At 42.7% G+C, this 18,484-nt stretch overlaps 2 protein-coding genes across 2 annotated transcripts in view; one reads left to right on the top strand and one right to left on the bottom strand.

Moving 5' to 3' along the window:
* The first annotated feature begins 2,382 nt into the window (after positions 1-2,382).
* ARL11 (ADP ribosylation factor like GTPase 11) lies at positions 2,383-5,815 on the top strand. The gene has a single exon (XM_068182133.1). It carries the CDS (start codon positions 2,918-2,920, stop codon positions 3,593-3,595), a length of 678 nt encoding a protein of 225 aa, XP_068038234.1. The 5' UTR covers positions 2,383-2,917; the 3' UTR covers positions 3,596-5,815.
* An 8,022-nt stretch (positions 5,816-13,837) lies between these two features.
* The window catches only part of KPNA3 (karyopherin subunit alpha 3), a 45,841-nt gene continuing 41,194 nt past the window's right edge, over positions 13,838-18,484 (bottom strand). The window contains exon 17 of the mRNA XM_068182140.1: positions 13,838-16,577. Coding sequence (XP_068038241.1) covers positions 16,479-16,577 — 99 coding nt within the window. The 3' untranslated portion in view covers positions 13,838-16,478. The remainder of the gene's footprint in view (positions 16,578-18,484) is intronic.

Here is an 18,484-nt window from a genome sequence, read left to right as displayed (position 1 = left end):
ATGAATATGTAGGAAGCAGAAAAATGCATGCCTATAAAAACAGCAAACAAATAAATGGACTGAAATTCTGTGAAACTATAAATGGAATTAGCATTGCTTCTGAGAATTCGGGGACATGACACAAAAGACAAGAACATTTATTCTGTCCACAGAAGACATAGCTTGAATAGGGGCTGTCCTTGTCTCAACACAATGTCTGAATTATTTAATACCTGGCATTTCTGTTCCAGCAATAGATTCTATCTTAAACAGACTTGTAATTGCTCCTATGTATTATTTATTGGAAATACTATGCTTTTGTAACATAGCTGTGGGTGGAACAGGCTCTGTAGGCACAGATTGCACCCTGTATTTGGAATAATTGTCAGGAAGAAATAAAATTGGTTCAATACTTAGGGTATAAGCATGTAAAAAAAGAAAAAGAATGTAGAGTTTCCTGTATTTGCCCATGAATTACTGTATTCTATGCCATAGAAAACCTGAAGGGAATCATCAGTAAAACTGTGCTTAGTTTCATCCTTTATTCTGACTTTATTTCTTCCTTTTCCTTTTTCATTTTTCTCTTTCCCTTTCTTTTTTTTTTTTTTTTTTGGTTTTTTTTTTTTTTAGAAGCAGCCTTCTTTTGTTGCATGTGAGGGAGTGCAATCAAAGACTCCATCACATCATATTTCAAATGCTCAATTATTCACTGAATGGTGGAGTCTCCACCCCTGCTTTCTGCACCTATATTTTAATTGACTTTCAAGGAATTATGGTACTGTAAATGTCTGGTCAGATGAAACAGATGTATGTCACCACTGCTTGCCAAGTCTCAGAGAGAATGAGCAGCAGCAAAGGCAGGAGAAACATGAAAAGATCAAGACACAATTTACTTGACCCACTGTTATGTCTGAAAATACCAACTATACCGATCTTAAAGGACAATGAAATATGGGAAGGCTATTCCAAAATGGTGAACAAGCAGATCAAGGATTTATTTTAAAAAGCGAAGAACACGGATGAAAGGATAACCCTCAGGCAACAACACACACTTTGGGTGCGCAAGCAGTGCCCTGAAGGGCCAGAATCCACTGCACATTACAGTTCTCTTTTCTTATCCACATCTAGCGAGCTTTCTGCCAATTTTGCACTTACAGACTGGTTTTAGAAAAGATCACATATGAACACGCGCTGCACAATTTTATTGTTGAATCTTGAGAAAAAAAGGCTTATCAAAGTCCTGATCACTGTGTTCCAATATTCAAAGGGTGGTTACAAAGAAGATAGAGAATCCCTTTTTACAAGGAGTCTATGGAAAAAAATGAGCATTAATGGGTACAATTTACTCCTGGGGAGATTCTGATTGTGCACAAGGGGATAACTTTTCACAATGAGAGCAATCCACCGTTGGAATAATCTCCCCAGGGAAGTGGTGGATTCCCCAGCACCCAGTGACTAGAGAGGCTAGAGAGGGTGCTGAGCTTCTTTTAGACCATACTTTTGCCTTGAAAGGTTGGTTGGACCAAATCATCCTTGATGTCCTTCCAACCCGGTATTCCACAATTGTTAAAACCCATCTTACACATCCACAAGCTGCATAAATCTTGTGGAGGCTCTTGGTGCCAACCAGCTCTGTGGGTTAACAATGGGAGGGACATTTATCACAGAGGTATCTTGCAAAACATGGTCTGTTTTACACCCCTTGCAATCCCATGCAGCCTAAGTGGGCTGGAATCCTTGTGTTCTTTTTTTTCTCATGCATCTTCCTTTCTGTCAAAGATGGAAAACTCAAGTATCTTGCCCCCAGAGGAAGAAATATGCCCCTCAGTGACCAACTGACCAGACAGTCCCTTCCACGTGCTGTGCTGAACTTCATCCCCAGCAATGCTTGTGACGTGGAGCTGTCATGTGGAGATTATTGTTGAGGAAACTGCATCTCCCACAGATGTGTTAAAAATTCCTTTCTTTCTCAGATAAAGGCGGCTAGAGAGCAGCTCTGTCTTACTGCCGTAATGTGAGCTCTGCACACCTCTGAGCAGCCTCTTAGGAGCTAAACCCAACCAATAAAGAAGGGAAATAAATACTGGCTTTGCCGGGAATCTGCTGGCTGTCATCAGCTGCTCTTGAACAAGCGAGTCTGGGAGTTGTTGCAGCAGCACACTTTTGCCTCTGGCAGGGAAAGTGCAAGGGGTTCTGTCTTATTAAACAGTTTTATGTTCTTTTAAGGGATTTTTATACCCCTGCAGCCACAGAGGACTGACTTTGCTTCACTTTAAAAAGTTAAAATGTCGTAAATACTTTGATGTAAAGAATTTTACGGATTTTTGCTCCAGGAATGGCATTTTGACTCATTGTATTTCAGTGAGCCATTAAAAAAACATGCTTGTGCGCATTTTTTAAATTGCTGTTGTTGTCATTTGCACAAAAGATAGTAAAAGCAGATGATACAGTGATTTGTTTTGTACTTTTTAACGTAAGAATGGCAGAAAAATAGTCCTGTTGCTCAAGAGGCTTTCAATCCCCACCCTTGAGCTGTGATTCAGCAAATTCCTGGAGTAACCCTGGTCTGAAGCCCGGGTTCTTCCTTGTCCTGTCCTGCCGGGGGTGGATTTCTCCTAGACAAGCCAATGAACAGAAGCTTATTTATTTATGTATGCGGTGAGGAGGAAACTTACTCCACAGTCTCCCCACCTCTTCCTGCAAAATGTGATCTCTCTTTCGCACCAATCACTTCGGGTCCGGAATGAAAAGGAGCGGCAGCGGAGCTGGGGTGTAGGAGCTGCTGGTGTGAACATCCCTCCCTGCTCTGCTGCACCCCTCATACACAATCGCTCTCACCTCGTTTGAGCTACAGAGAGAAGCAAACGCCGGCTGCCCGCATCTTTCTTCAGCAAACCGAGGGTGCTCTTTCGGAGAGGCAGGGCTGAGCTCTCTGTTAATGACTGACATCACCGAGGGAATACCCTTGCTTGCTATTTTTTTTGGCACACACACCACCGGCAGTATCTTGATGGGGAAGCTGATCTCCAAAGGCTGGAGGAAAAGAGATGCACGAGTTATCATGCTGGGGCTCGACTTTGCCGGCAAATCCACCCTTCTGTACAAACTGAAGAGCGGCCAGGCTGTGGAGACCTGCCCCACGGTGGGATTCAACGTGGAGTCTCTGAAAACACCCTGTGGCACATCCTTCACCCTCTGGGATGTCGGCGGACAAGACAGCCTGCGGACCAGCTGGCCTAACTACCTGGAGGACATCAACACCCTCATCTTCGTGCTTGACAGCACAGACACGGCCCGGCTGGCTGAAGCAATGGCAGCACTGGAGGAGGCCCTGGGCCACCCCGGCATGGCCGGCATCCCTGTGCTCCTCCTGGCCAACAAGCAGGACGTGCCGGGAGCGCTGGCTCCAGCTGAGCTGGGGGAGATGCTGCGGCTGGGGCGGCTGGCAAGGCACCGCTGGGTGCTCCGGGGGTGCAGTGCCCACACTGGCCAGGGCCTGCAGGAAGTCCTGGCCATCCTGGGAATGCTGCTGCGGGGCTCAGAGCAGAGCTCCCTGTGCCAGGAGCAGCCCATCGTGGGGCTGGCAGAAAGGAGGCAAGCTCCAGAGCAAACCTGAACCCCTCCCTCTCATGGCTGCCAGCAGATGTGTCACGGAGGATGCCAGCCTCCAGGCACCCCTACAAGGAGCAGAGCTGCAGCTGGCACACTCTGGGAAACACCCAGCTCCTCACCACCAAAACCCACCAGGAGGATCTCTCAGCAAACTCCCATCATGGAGCAGTTTTGGCCGCATCTCTTGGACTCTCATCTCTGGCTGCAGCTTGTCCCACTGTCACCATGTTCCACTCATCCACTGTGCTTGTGTGTCCAGAGGTTCAGCAAGGATGCTTTTTAACATTTAAAAATTATAACAGAGGTGTGTGCAAAGAATAGAAGTTTTCTTCATTCTGAAGCTCTCAGCCCAGATACATGTATCTAGATGGGATGATCCCCACACGGGGGGATATGCTCCATTCTGCTTGTCTCTCAGCATGGATCACATGTTCATTGGCTGGGAACACAGGAAAGCACTGAAAAGAATGGCTGAAAGGGAGCACTGCTCAGGACATCAAATGGCCAAGCAACTAATTGGTTTTAGTGTGGCATCTTCAGGTACAATAATCTTCAAACCATGGAAGCAAGCTGGGATTTCATGGTGTAATGCAGTTTGAGGATGTGTGTATATTAATTTATGCATTTCTTGTAATGGTTCTTTATTTCTCCATCATTTTTATCAAAGAATTATTTAAAGAAAATGGTCCCTTATTTTGTTTGGACTATGTTTAAATATAAAGAAATCAGATGTGACTTTAAGATGCTTGGAAATACGTCTCCATGGCCAGTCAACCTCTAAATACTCTCATGGTGGCCTGAACAGCCAAAACAAAGCCCTGTCGACTTTTGAAACTGCATGCCACTCCACATGCATTTGTTGGTAACTACGGGCACCTATGGACACAGGCAGGTTGGTGACCAAAGGTCTCTCCGCACTCATCTGTGTCCAGGGCAAATGAAAATGCCCCTGGCAGCTCACAGCAGGACCAGGTCCCACGTGGCAGGGATGGTCTTTGTCCAGTCCTGCTCAACCTACCATTGGAAAGACCTATAAAATGTGTATCCGAGATTCTGTTATCCAGAAAATATTTCATAGTAGTCCCTGCTTCATTATGAAAGGGGAGGGATAGTATACAACATTTTTATTTCTATTTTCCATTTCTGTTTCTATTCAGAAATCAGCTGCTTTCAAGGAATGGCATACTCAGCCTAGAAACACCAAGGAGAAATACACAGCAAAATCCTCCTCTGTTAATACCAGAGCATTTTACAACTGTTAAGGAATTAATTGTCCAGCTGGTCCTGGTGCTGTTATTAGCCATACTTCATAGAAGGCAGCAGCTGGAATAAAGGGCTCAAACAGTCATGAAGAAACAGAATCAGACATTTATAGGAAAGTCTCAGTAAAAGAATCCTTCCCAACTGTTTTAGCTGCATTAATGTAGAACTACTACGTGTTATAAAACAGTGCTGCAGCATTGATGTGGCCTACACAATCACAGTTATGAGTGTATTTAAAGAGCACTGAACCATATAATTAATTCCAGGACCTGTGTGCATGGTGAGGAGGACAAAATCATGTCTTCAAATCTTTGCAGGTGACATTAGCTGGTTGATCTACCTCCAGCTTGTTGCAGGCGGTCATTTTTGTCTCTAGCACGCAAGGCTCCAATGCATCTGTTGGCCATTTTGGACACAAGTTCTAGAGACACAACATGAAAGGCTCTGTGCTACATTGCCAAAAAAAACCCCTGTCCTTGTTGAGTTTGCTGGTGTTTTGGTCTTGTGTCTCACATGGCATAAAACAGAGAATTGTGCATCAAGGTTATTTCAACAGAGACTAAAAGGCTGTTGTGGTGATGTCTTACTCCTAAGTGCCCCTTGATACCTGCATTTGACTCTACAGGATTGTTTGCTGGTAGTTAAAAGAGGCACTGAAGCCTTCCTATTTTCCTCTGAGTGTATAAGCTATTTTAAAAGATAAAAAATAGGCTCCTCTGGCAGCAAATAGAGGTAACCACCAACCTTTGGCAGACATCATGAATTAAAAATGAAAACAGTGAGGTGGGAGGTGGGGAAGAAAGGGCAATAGGAATCCTGAGGGTCTGAAAGTGATGAAGCAACATTCCAGTTACTGAAATTGTTGTCACTTCCCCTGAAGCAGTAATTTGGCAAAACACCCCATCTCGTGGGGCATCATGTGATTTGCCATCCTTGTTTTCTGGAAGAAGGCTTTTCTGGATGCTTGGCCACATTACTCAGCCATTGTTCAGAGACTGTCAGAGCAATGGTGGGTCATAATATTTGAAATAGCAACCCTGAGTTTACTTCTGATGATTTCTCTTTTCTCCTGTGTCGGACAGCTGCTAAAACGAGTCAGTCTAATGAGCACTGCACTGCTCTAATCAAAGGCTTGCAGGACACTCACCCAACAGCAATTAAATGTTTCGGTGTCAAAACTCCTGCCTGGTTCAAAGAGAGCAGCATGGCAGTCTGCAGGAAGCAGCCAGTTCTAGGGAGGGAAGTTTGTTACCTCTTTCCTGGCAATTCTGCAGGAGAACCCCTGCCATATGGTGTGATATTAATCCCTAAGACATCTATCCTTATGGATTTCAGCCAGGAGAGCACCCTCAAACGTAGTTTCCATCTTCCCAGGCATGTGATAGATGGCACAGTCTCTTCACTGATTTCTGAAAATAACACACCTTCTCTCTGAATAGCAGGTGAAAGAAAAATCCTTGGAACTTTGTTTCTCACAAGTTTGAAGCATCCTTCAGGTTATTTGTCCCAGAGCCCATTCTGGTTGCCCAAGACCCTTTTTAGAAAGTTTGCTGGATGCACTCTGGTGTGTATTAACCTTTACAGTGACATAACCAGAATCCAAAATTGTGCATTAATCTTCCCAGCCACCCCTCCACCGAGATAAGCCGTACAATCATCTACCCTTGCTTGGAGCTGTCACAGCAGCCTCCCTGCCCAGGTCTATTAGCAATTCCAGCCCCTGGGCCTCCCATCCCATCTCTGTTTTGCAGGGATCGCTGCGGTGCGAGTTACCACCATGTCTTGCTGTTTTTTCAAGGACACCAAGACACTTCATTGCTTTCACACTGTTTATGAAAGGACATAGCTTATTCCTCACTGATTTACTAACTTTTCTGTGGGACTGGTTTTTAAAGCCGTTTCCTGATATGAACCCAGCACAGATTTATTTTTTAATTCTTATCAAGAAGTTTTCTATCCTACTCCAGAGAGTAGGAAAGCAGCAAACAAAAACAAAACAAAACAAAACAAAAAAACCCAAACAAAAAAAAACCCCCAAAAAAAACCAAAAACCAAGCAACCAACATTAAAACCAGGATGGACGATTCATCTTTCCCTTTTCACCAGCACAGGAAGGGTGACTCACCTTTTCCCTGCTCTCTGCACAACTTCCATTTTTCAGCCAGTCCATGACACAAAACAGTTTCTACTTGCACAGTAGCTGATTTCTGCTGCTGGCATTGTTGCTTTCTTTTCAGATGGAGCTCGTGCCATTTGTCCTGCAGTTTCTGGTGGAGCTTCCCTGATGGGTTTCAGTATTGCTGAAGGGCCTGAGATCAGACGGGAACCATGAGATCCCAGGGCTGCAGGGCGAGGGCATGGACAGTTGCCAAAAGTATTTAGAGGGAACAGGCAGGCACAGAGTGCATGAGAGGGATCTGTGACCGGATGTAACACAGGGAAGAGAGTGTTTGGGCAGCAGCCAGAGACCTGGAAAACGTTCAGGGGAAGAAAGGTCAATAAGAATTTTTTAAAGGCTAAGATGAGCTTTCTTTTCAAATACAATATGGAAGAAAATATTCCAATCCCCCTTTTTTGTTTGGAGACAGGCTGTATAATGCAGTGAAATGTCTCAATTTTTGCTTAATACACCTAACAGTTGTAAAGTAATTTCTTCCTCTTGAAGAAACCCTTAAATACCACCTGTGAGGATTCTCCACAGGTAATTTACCAACAAAAAACAAGGAGCAAAACCACGCATGATGCCATCTCTTAAAAAAATCAAAACTGGTGCCAAAAGGTATTAAAAGCCAGTCATGCAATAATGATTAAGACAAATGACAAACTACTGTTCAATACATCACAGGCTTCAAAGTGTTCATTAACTGGCCTTCATCTAAGCTTTCCCCCACTGGATTTTTTTCATGATGCATCTACTTGAGTTGAAGCCCTGAGCCTGCCATCTGGATATTATTAAAAATGCCAGGTGAAGGCTGGGATTTGGGTTAGGAACTTACTGATGCATTCATAGCCAGGAGTGCATCATCCCCACATCTCATACTTCACACAGTGTGACTTGCATAAAATTCCTGCCAAAAGGGGAAAAAAAAAGATAATTTAACCAGCTGCTGTGACCCAGACCTTACAAGTGTGTCGCCCTCTGCCTGTGCTCCACCTGCCTCTCTGTGGCCCAAGCAGAAGCACAAACCTCTACTCCACCCCAACCTGGACATTTCTCCTCTCCAAAGTTCTAATGCTTTAAGCCAGATCAGCACCATCAATGTCTTGTCTGCTAATTGCTGTGAGGAACAATCTCCCTGGAACTCCTAGAGCTGACAAACTGTTCTTTAATTCTCCCTTACACCTCAGATTTTTTTTAGGGTTTTTTTTGGCTTGTGCTGGCTAAATACATTTGGATGTGTCAATGAGGGTTTTTTTCCCAACAGGCCACAACCACTTGCACAAAAAAACCCTGCTTGGTGAACAGTGGCTCGGCAGCAACGCTTTGCCTTGGGCATAAGAGAAATATTTGCTTTTGAATCGAACAGCGGTAGGGTTACAAAGCCACTGGTTTCTGCAGAGAGACAACAAAGTCACATTAGCAAACCATGTGAGGTTTGATAATGGTGGGAAAGGACTTTGGAAAGACTAAACTGGGGGTTTCCTGGGGAAGAAATATAGCAGCTGGGAGGAGAGTTGTGGCCCTCATTTCCTGGGGGATCAGGACACAGTCTGTTCTGCTTATAAAGACACAAAATTTACCCCTCATGATTTTCTGTCTTTTGACAACACGTAACAGTAGTCCTTTTGTTTAATAATGGTGTAAATGAAGACCAGTGCTAAAAGCCCACCCTTCAATACAGGCAGTATTTTCAGAGACCTGATGTTTGGGTCAGTACAGGGCTGGAGCAGGGGTTCAGCAGTAAGGTGGGTGCACAACGTGCCTCAGGGTGGAGCTTGCACAAGGATGGAGAAGTAGCTTCTCCCTGTTCCTTGGGGAAGGCCAATACAGAGGCAAAACATGACCGATCATTCCTGAGCATGCTCCATTTCTGCATGATGGGGTGGAACCATCACTAGCAAAGCAAGGGAAGCTTAGCCAGGAAGAGCAGATTTTGGACTGCAAACATGGGAAAATAATCCTAAGTCTCCAGAGCTGCCCTGGGAAGAATGGGCATGATGTCCACCGTGCTTCTGAGAAAAAGTAGCTCTGCAGACAGTGCTTGGGAGTGACTGGGAGAGTGGGGGACATGTCCTGCTGGAGATGGCTGCAGACAACCACAGGCCTTGGGGTGATACAGGCACCTTAGCCTGGCAGGAAGGTGCTGATTTAACCCCTTGTTTTCCCCAGGCTTTCCCCCTTGGGGAGACTTTATTTTCCTGTATTTCCACCCTGGGAAGCAGTCGTGACTTACTTCAATGAGATGCCACTCTATCTTAAATAAAAAATCCAGACTCTATAATTTTGTTGTTCTTTTCTGCACCCTACCTTTCTTCCACACCACAAAAACACTCACATTGCTATCTGTTCCCCCAGCACCATCAGCAGAGGTACAAATGACTTTATTGTACCCTCCCTGGCAGAGCTGAAGACCCTATTGGCCTCCTCCACCGCTGCATGGGAGCTCGTGTGCTGCTGGAGGCAGAAAAATCGCTGGAAAACAGATCCTTAGAGGATTAATTCTCTGGGAAAGATGAGGGCCTCGACCAGAGAGAGAGGCTGAAAATGCCAAAGAATGGCTACTGACAGGCTGTGTCTTCCTGTGCCCTCAGGGCTGGCCCTGGCTCACCCTGCTCTTGCCGGTCACTTGGATCAGCAGCCTGCGGAAACGCAGCCCCCCAACCGCCCGGTCCACGGCTGCGCAGGAGCACCTCACAGTCTCTGCCATCTTCCTCCCAGGAGATGCATCCTCATCGAATTATTTCAGTCTCTTTGGTGCTGGAACTTAATGGATCTTCTTACCATTTTCTTGAAGATAATGCCCCAGGAAAGAGCTTTAGATGACATGCCTGCTGTGAGTTTTGAGACTGCAGGTTGTACTCATGATAGAATATCAATATAAATAATACAGCTACTAAAAAAACCCCAAATAAACAAACAAAAATCCCCCACCAAAACAAATACCCAAACCCTAAAAACCAGGGACAGTGCAGGAAATTTTAGCTGCAAAACAAAAGCTAGGCAGCCTCAAGTCAGTGGTTCAGTTCTAGCTATCTGCTTTATAACCCTGAGCAACTACACACTGAGTAAGAGCCAGTTATGTCCACACCAACTTTCTCTGGTGTAATGGAGGGGGACAGCCTGACTTGGGCAGTCAGTCCCCAGGCACAGAGCCTGCAGCTGGCACTGACACCACCTCTCAAGGAGCTTTTGCTTCTCCACCACCGCTTCCTTAGGTTGGAAGGAATATGGAAGCAGTTCAGCACCCTGTTGTCTGAGTATTTCCAAGGGGGGAGAAGAGAGCCCAAAGTCCTCAGTGGAAACCCTTTAGTGCTTGCAGTGCTTCTCTTTGAGTAGGTGACTGGGACTGTGGTAACAGCAAAGAAAGGCCCTGAGGAATACATTTTATGTTCTTGTAACTGGAAGCATGAGAAACAGCCCCCAAGTTACATCAAAAAAATCATGGACCTCAGTAAACTTCCATTTCTAAGCATGCAGGTCTCACATTTGCAAATTTCCTTTCCCATCTTTAGGGGCCGAGTCTTTCTTCTATTAAATTTAAACTAATACACAACTGAAGTGAGCAAAACTCCTGGAAAAATTCAGTTTAGATGTTGACTAAAATATCACATACAGAGAAAATGGTGACCTTTACAAGAAGTGATTTTTCCCCCTTTCCATCAGTTATTAATATTTCAAGAACATACCTCTGGTTGAGTTCACATAAAAACACCATCCTGGATAACAATAACCACACAAACCTCAGTGCAAACTCTTGGCTTTATGCTGCTGACAATGAGGTTGCATACAACCCCAGCAGTTCGATGGCAGGGAGAAAGGAACACGCTGCTGGCTGCAGGAGCAAGGTGCCACCTTGTTAATTACTACCCTTGGACTGGGCCCTTTTCTCACCAAAGGGTTAAATATTTCAGCTCAGAGCCCTGAAATTTGAGAATTTGAGACTGAGATTACAAAGCTGGAAGTATTATTGCTAAGTATCCAGCACATCCAGCTCCCTAAGTGTTCACAAATGAGCCCTTTGGACAGAAATTTTTCCATGTGAGATGCAACATTTTAGTAGCAATTGAAACAAATACACATTAAAAAAGTGGGGGGTTTAGCCTCTTTTTTTTCTAAAATTTTTAATATTTGTTCTAAACTGGTAAAGGCGGTGACTGAGAGATCTGAAACAACTGAAAGAGCACTTTTCTTTTGAAAAAGCAACACATTTTTCTACCTATGTGATTTAAAACATTAGAATTTGACAAGTCCAGATGCTCCCTCGACCCATCACCTCCTGAGATTTATGTGTTGCTGTGCTTAACAAGACAAAACCTATGACCAGGCAAACGACCCCTTGAGAACCAATGTCAAATAAACACTCCTACAACTACTGGGCCAGACCTCCTGCAAGCTGGGATCATCATGGCATGAACAGAAGGAATTTATACCTTATTTTCAATGTTATAAGATGCAGGCAAGATGCAGATTTCAGGGAGCTCTACCGGGATATAAAAGTACAAAATGCAGGGGAAACCAGCTGTGAACTGCATCAAACAGAACAGTGATGAGTCTAATCTCAGGGCAAGAGCTGCAGCTTCCCTTGAGCATCTCTCTGCACAAACCTAGAACTGAACTTGCTGAAGCCCACTGGCAAAATATTTCAATTTCATCCTCCCTCTTCATGTACAATTTTGTATGGGTGATCATCTGGCTCCATGAATTAGGGTTAAAACCAAGCAAATAAAGCTAGTAAAGATGATCAGTCTGCAAATAGCAGGTGCAGACATGAGCTCCCTTACATTTCATTTCAGCACATTAAAAAAATCCAAGCACCAGTTTTCCACAGGACCCTACTTATGAAAGAGGATAGTTAATCCATGTTCCACACCTTTGTGTGTCCCTGGAGCCTATTTAGCGTATGGAGCAAACGGACAACCAACTTCCTCCCACACATCCCCCACCGCATCCAGGGAAGAGCCTCCCTGCAGTGTATCTAAATCCTTCACTTGCCATTCTTCCTCTGAGGGTGTGTGGTGGCATTCACCTATTCTTACTGCTATAGATGAAGGCAAAGGCCTAAGGGTTCCAACCTTCATTTTAAAACAAAAGAATCATCTTATTAACAATCTTAGGTGTAACACAGAAGGTTGCGAGCTCTCCAACATTAAAACCTTACAACTAAAGTTGGAAAAAAATCAGCTTTTAAGTTCCTTTACAATCTGGGATGCTGCTCAAGAAAGCTGTATCATGAGTGCATTTGAACACAAAGCTGCTCGTGTGCCTGCAGCAGCAGCTGGAGAGCTCCAGGCCAAGCCAGCAGCACGGAGCAGACCTGCCCATTACCATTTCTGTGGCAGGATGATGCACACACAAACCAGGATCTGGGAAGCAGAAAGCTGTTCTAGCTCCTAACTCTGCATCTTGACTCGAGGCAGTTTTCCTGAGCAGCCTCAAGTAACGTCCCAGTCTGAAACAGACCTGTGCATCTCAGGCAGCTCCAGCTCATGCTGCGGTCAAGGTGACAGTGACAATCTTAACAAACCCCTGCAGCAAAATCTCCCAAGGCTTTGCCTCCTGGAGCCCACAGTTTTCTACTGATTGGGTTTTTATCCTTTTCTTCCTGCAAAGGGCTTCCTAATGGCTTGGCATAATTTGTTGTCCTACATATGTTTGAACAGAAGCATAATTATGCCACAAAAAGGAATACTTTTTATGCAACAAAATAGGAAGGAACACAACACACTGCATTTGGTGGAAAGGACTAGTTTGAATGACATTCAGAATCTAGAGGGCATTAGAGAAGAGGAGAATAACAAAGTGGACCTCAACTGTCACTGAGCACACTGAGATTAAAATAAATCAATTAAACATCTGCCTGTCAATGGCTCTTCTTACTAATTTCTCTGTTTAGCAGATCAAGCAAACAAAATGGAAGAGTCTGTACTTTTACAAGTATGGGGATCAAGATATCATCTACATTTTACTCTTTCTAAATAAGACATGTCTTAAAATAATGGATTATTTATTCCAATGTAGTGTCTTTCAAGTCCTCAGGTAGGATCTAGAGGATGATTATCAGGTTGCAAAAACCCAACACAGTTCAGTTTGTCAACAGAAAGCTGAAGGAACCAAAGGATTAAACAGCTTTTGGAAACGTGAATTAAGTCCTTATGAAATCTTTGTCCTTTATATCCCCATGAAAAAACATTTGTAAAGACTTAAATACAGGACTGGAATCTCATCGTTACCTCCCACCCATGGAGATGGGTTTCTCCAGGTGGCTCAGCCAAATGAGACAGAGAAAGGATGGCACAGCCCCTGCTGCAGTCACAGGCACCTTTCAAACAGCTCAAGTGGTCTCCTTCCACTGGTGCTGTCCTGTAATTAAAGCAGGACTGTACTAATTAGGAAGCTGCTGGACAATGCAAGTCTCTGACACTTCCCAGCTGTTCCCAAGCAGCAGCCCAATAGGGTCACTTGTGCCAGGGGGAGGGATACTGGCCATGAAAGGCTGTCCAGCCCAAGGCCAGTTTTGGTGCACACTCCCTCCCAACCCACACTGGGCAGGAGCTGGGTCTCCCTTGTGCAGCATTCTGAGTTTAAATTAACGATGAATCAGCAATCAGCCTTGCACCAGGAGCCTCAAAGGATGTTTCTAGAGGTAGAAGACGACTGTGGAAGCTCCTTGACACTTTTGGTCCACCTTCAAGCCTTTGAACTGAAGTCACTATTACAATAATTACATGGAACAGCTGCAGCCCCCTTACCACAGCCCCCTGTACACACTTGTGGGGAAGTGGGAAACATCTCCATACAAAGTATAAAACTCCGTATCCAAAGTTTCAGAGATGACTGCATTAGCTTACTTTATTCATACTTTTAACATACTTCAAACTTTGATGCGGAGTTCTGCTAACTAATATCTAGTCAAAGACAAAAACCCCTAAGTCAATCCATGAAGACTAAGCAGTTCCATAACCCTCAAAATAACTTCTTGAATGTTTTATAGTATTTGATAGCAGCTTTTTATTGGTTACAAAACCTAAGCCCATATACAAAATTAGGAACACATTTAGATGCCTCTTTGAAAGAACGTTTTAGTCTATTTTAACTGATAGTTTAAAAAAATAATAAAAACAATGCAATTTTAAACACTGTTTTGAAAACGTAAAAGTGCAGCAATATACTTTGTTTCCTTTATTAACTATGAAATGGTGCAATCCCAATCAAAAGCTGATAAGGTCACAGCAGAAAGAACTGAGCAAGCACTTTGACCTGCCTTACCCAGTTCTCCGATGTTCACTTTTATTGTAATGCAATGAATGCAAGAAAATGATCAAATCTTGACAGTAGAGGAAAACTGTTGTTTCAGCATCAATTTGAATGTAATCTCTAGAACAACAGTGAGTGTAGGCTGAACTGGGTATGCATCAGTCTATATGGCGTTCAGGAGACTAGACTGAATGAGAAGGGGGGAAATATTTGTTCACAATAACATCTGCTGGAACTTTAATTTCACAAAAACTTTGTGACCTTACCTAACTTTGACTTTTTATTGTTTAGTTTTTTTAGCGAACACCACACAGTTTCAAGATTTTAGACTATAGTGTGTGAATAGGATGCAGTTACCATATGAAGCTTCAACTCAACTTCTGGGAAAAGAAAAAAGGCACAATGAACTTCAACTCAATTTTATGTGCACAAGAGTTGAAAAATCTGAGCCACCTTAAAGAGAAATTGATTCTAAAATTTATAAAACCTATAAATAATCAGAGGCCAAACCACTATATTAAAACAGATTATCTAGCAAGTAAAAATCTTGCAGTTTAAACATACGCTTGTATCCAGCTGAGATACAAGACAACTCACTCTTTAAAGTGGCTCCACCTTGGCAGATATATATTTAATGAATGCACACCTGCTATGTGTTGTTCATCAGTGGAAAAACAGCTGATCCACAAAGCTCTGATGGCATCTGTCCTTATCTTCATCACAGTAAATACAACCCACATCCAATAACTAAATTAGTTTAGATTTTTCTATCCCTTCACATCAATGCATTGGGAAATTACACCCAGTAAACAAGAGCAACAAAACCAGTTTGTGTGATAGCTTACAGAATTTCAAAATTACCGATCTTCGCCCCAGCAATACCAAAATCCCTTTGAAAGTGACTGGGTCAGGCGATTTTCCAAAAGCAATGACTTCACATACCTTCGAGAAAGTTATTTAATGTGCGCTGCACATCAGGTTTATGCTGAGTAATGGCAGCTTCGATACAGCCTCACACATCAACCAGTTTGTATGTTTTTACTCACATGAATAAGATTTGAGACTAACTTGTGAATTATTCTTCCAATACTCCAAGAATGAAGCTTTTATGACGCTTCTAAGTAGTTGCTGGTTTGTTGCCAACCACATCATCATAAGCACTGGTTACTAAGTAAAAAATAGTTTAAGACTAAATTACAGTAAACATGAAAGCTCCACAGTTTAAACCCAATATAAATCAACCATATCCAATTATCAATTTAAAACAGAAGATATTGACTACTGAAAGTTGAAAGCAAGATTCTTTTTAACTAATACATTTTTGGACAGATTTTTTTTTTTCCTACAGTCTGGGACTCTTGCTTTCAGCTTAAACAGAAGTTCAAGTCCATAACAGGTTGTAGCTCAGGTAAAATACCATGCACAGCATTTGATTACTTCAAAACAGCAGGAACACACAGGCTGAAGTGAGTGGTCAAATAGGGCTCGCTGTTCTCAAAAATTAGGTATAATGGCAAAAGCTTTACCAGTCCAAATCTACAGTTCATTCTCCAACCCTGGTTTCTGAGGCAGTTAATGAACACACATCAATTACTGATAGCTGAAGTAGTTTTTTTGTTTGTTTTAAACTTAAGTGTTTAATCAATTGCCAAGTGTTGTGTTTCTATAAGTTACTTTTATTTCAGTTTCACCAATGAAATTCATTTGGCTTGCATTTTTGAATCTATTCTTCCACATAAAGTTTATGAAAATATGTTTGTGGAGGACGATGTTGAAGGCTCAGAGCAAACTGGGCCTCTGTAAAGTCTTCCAAAATGTATGCATCATACCAAAGTGTCTTGATCCACAGTGCACCATTTTCCAAAGAAGCTACTTTTCCGTGGAAAGCCAATGTGCCACCATTATGGAATATTCTTAACAAAACTGCAGGTTGCGGTCGTCAGCATGTGGCACCAGGAAAAAGGCAAAAAAAGGTAGTTGGGACTCTTAAAAAGAATTCTGAAACAGTTTAAGAGATCATGCATATGCATTTACAGTCCATGTGATAGTGATGTTTGGCAACTGCAAAGTGACCAATACATGGCTTGCTTTAGAAGCATCAAAACGAAGAGGCATGTGTGTCTTGGAGCCTTTTTTGTTCTTCATTTGGTAGCCATCTGGTGGTGCTTCGTACTGGTGTGGGACAAGAGAAGCTGCACTTTTTTTGAACTTAAAAATTAAATTCTTTTGTTTGAAGGTTGGCCGTTGGGTCGAAGTTGTAAGTACCTCCTTGAGTGGCTTCAGGAATGAGACTGGGGTCTTCATCGATCTACAAAACACAACAGCAGAAACACATGAGAGGCTGATTTCCTGCATCATTGGGTACACAGAGAAGAAATTCACAAATGTTCATGTTTTCTTTTATTTTTTTATATTATCGCAGTAAAAATTAGATCCGTTTTTCCAAATAAATTCCCCAAATATATTTAAAAAAAACAACACATCAACTCTGTTCTAATACCATTAGGGAAACAGAAAATTGTAATGGTTAGGGACAATGCTGTTGTTTGGTCAAAGCAGTTGCTATTTTAGCTGTGCAGTTTAATTTTCAGTGCCAATTTTTAGTACTTCTGAACTTGGCTAATCACTAGTTGTGGATTCCAAAATTAGTTTTGTGCTTTCTCCCATTTTCTTTCAACATGAAAATATATTTTCATCAGCAGCTGATAGGAATACTTATAAAGCTTAAAAGACTTCTTAGTATCTCCTATCAAAATCTGAAGGATTTAGAACTCATTTCAGCACAGTTTTTATATAGGTCTCATAAGCACAATCTGAATTTGGTTTTACATCGACAGTACTTCATTGCTCTATGGATACAGAGTGAAAAGAATCATCAGCCAACGTCATTCAGCTTCCTCAGAGCTTTTAGAATTTGATATTTACAGCCTCAAGGAATAACAAATAACATGGTCAGTAAACAACAAAATACACCACTTCAAACCCTACCCATTCTCCTGCAAATCACCAGCTGCACTGTTCTCTGAGCCTAATTTGAGATCATATGTCATTCTGAAGCAGGAAAGAGCCCTTGTATGAGGGGTCTGAACAGCTTTCTGAGACCTGGCCTTGCAGTAGTGCACACATCAGAACTGACTAATCTAAAATCTTTCTCCTTACTTTGGGTGACACTATCTAAAGCAGAGGGAAGAGATTGAGGCCTTTTGTGACCACAACAATCTGCACATCATGCCCACATGAAGACTGAGTCTGGTTTCAGAATGTTTCACAAAATGTTTTTGTTTTGATCAATTAGCACTTCTGCCTTCTGCAGGGATACTATGAAGTAACCCCACCTAATCTCACCTGCCTTTAACACAAAAAACTGAAGTCAGGAAGCTGTTAGTTCTAGTCCTAAAGTACAGGCTGTGCACTTTACAGGGTTCAGCAAAGGAACAGATGGGATTCGCAATGAATGGACATCAAGCAGCCAGCAAGGTCTCATGAGAATACAGAAGATCCTGAAGTGACAGAAGGCAAGAACACTCCTGGACAGTCCATCCTACCACTGCCAATCAGGCTACCATAACCAATCTCTTGTCTCCCTGGAGCTATTATGGAATTCCTACAATTTTGAGTTTCAGAAGCTCCAGAAAACATAATAACAATATAATAATCTGAAAGAAAGTCCTGCTCTTGAGTAAAGCAGGCATATTCAGCCCATCAGGTATAGATTAAATTGTGTTAATGTAAAAAATAAATGCACAAAAGTGAGTACTAACCTCAACAAGGATATTTTTCCACCTACATCAACCTGACTGTGCTCTTCAGTTAGACACAGAAGTTTTAGAGTCTCTGTGGAGACTCTTAAGACACTGCTCACAGAATCACAGGCATAGGGAACTTTTCACCTATCTTAACCTCTGGTGACTAACTTCCTAATCACATGATGGACCCATGAATTGAAAATTATTGAGTCCTGAAGTTAGAGCTGGCATTTAGAGAGTTCAATTTAAGAGAAGAACTGAAAACATAGTTCTACTAGGCTGTAGAACTACAGACACCCTGGAAAGCCTAGAAAAGATAATTTGTCTTGGAACTGCATGTTGAAGTGCTCCTCAGGAACTCACAAGCAGCCAGTAGCAGGAGGAGCTAGAATCAGGGAGTCAAAATACCTAACCTGGGTGCAACAAAATATTGGATGGTCTAGATCAAACAGCTACAAGAAAGTGTTAA

The sequence above is a fragment of the Anomalospiza imberbis genome, chromosome 2 (assembly GCF_031753505.1).
Source record: "Anomalospiza imberbis isolate Cuckoo-Finch-1a 21T00152 chromosome 2, ASM3175350v1, whole genome shotgun sequence".
Lineage (NCBI taxonomy): Eukaryota > Metazoa > Chordata > Aves > Passeriformes > Viduidae > Anomalospiza > Anomalospiza imberbis.
This window is presented reverse-complemented; position numbering and strand designations above follow the sequence as displayed.

Bases quoted from the DNA above. Each gene is read 5' to 3' on its own strand.
- ARL11 (XM_068182133.1), top strand. From the start codon at position 2,918: ATGACTGACATCACCGAGGGAATACCCTTGCTTGCTATTTTTTTTGGC.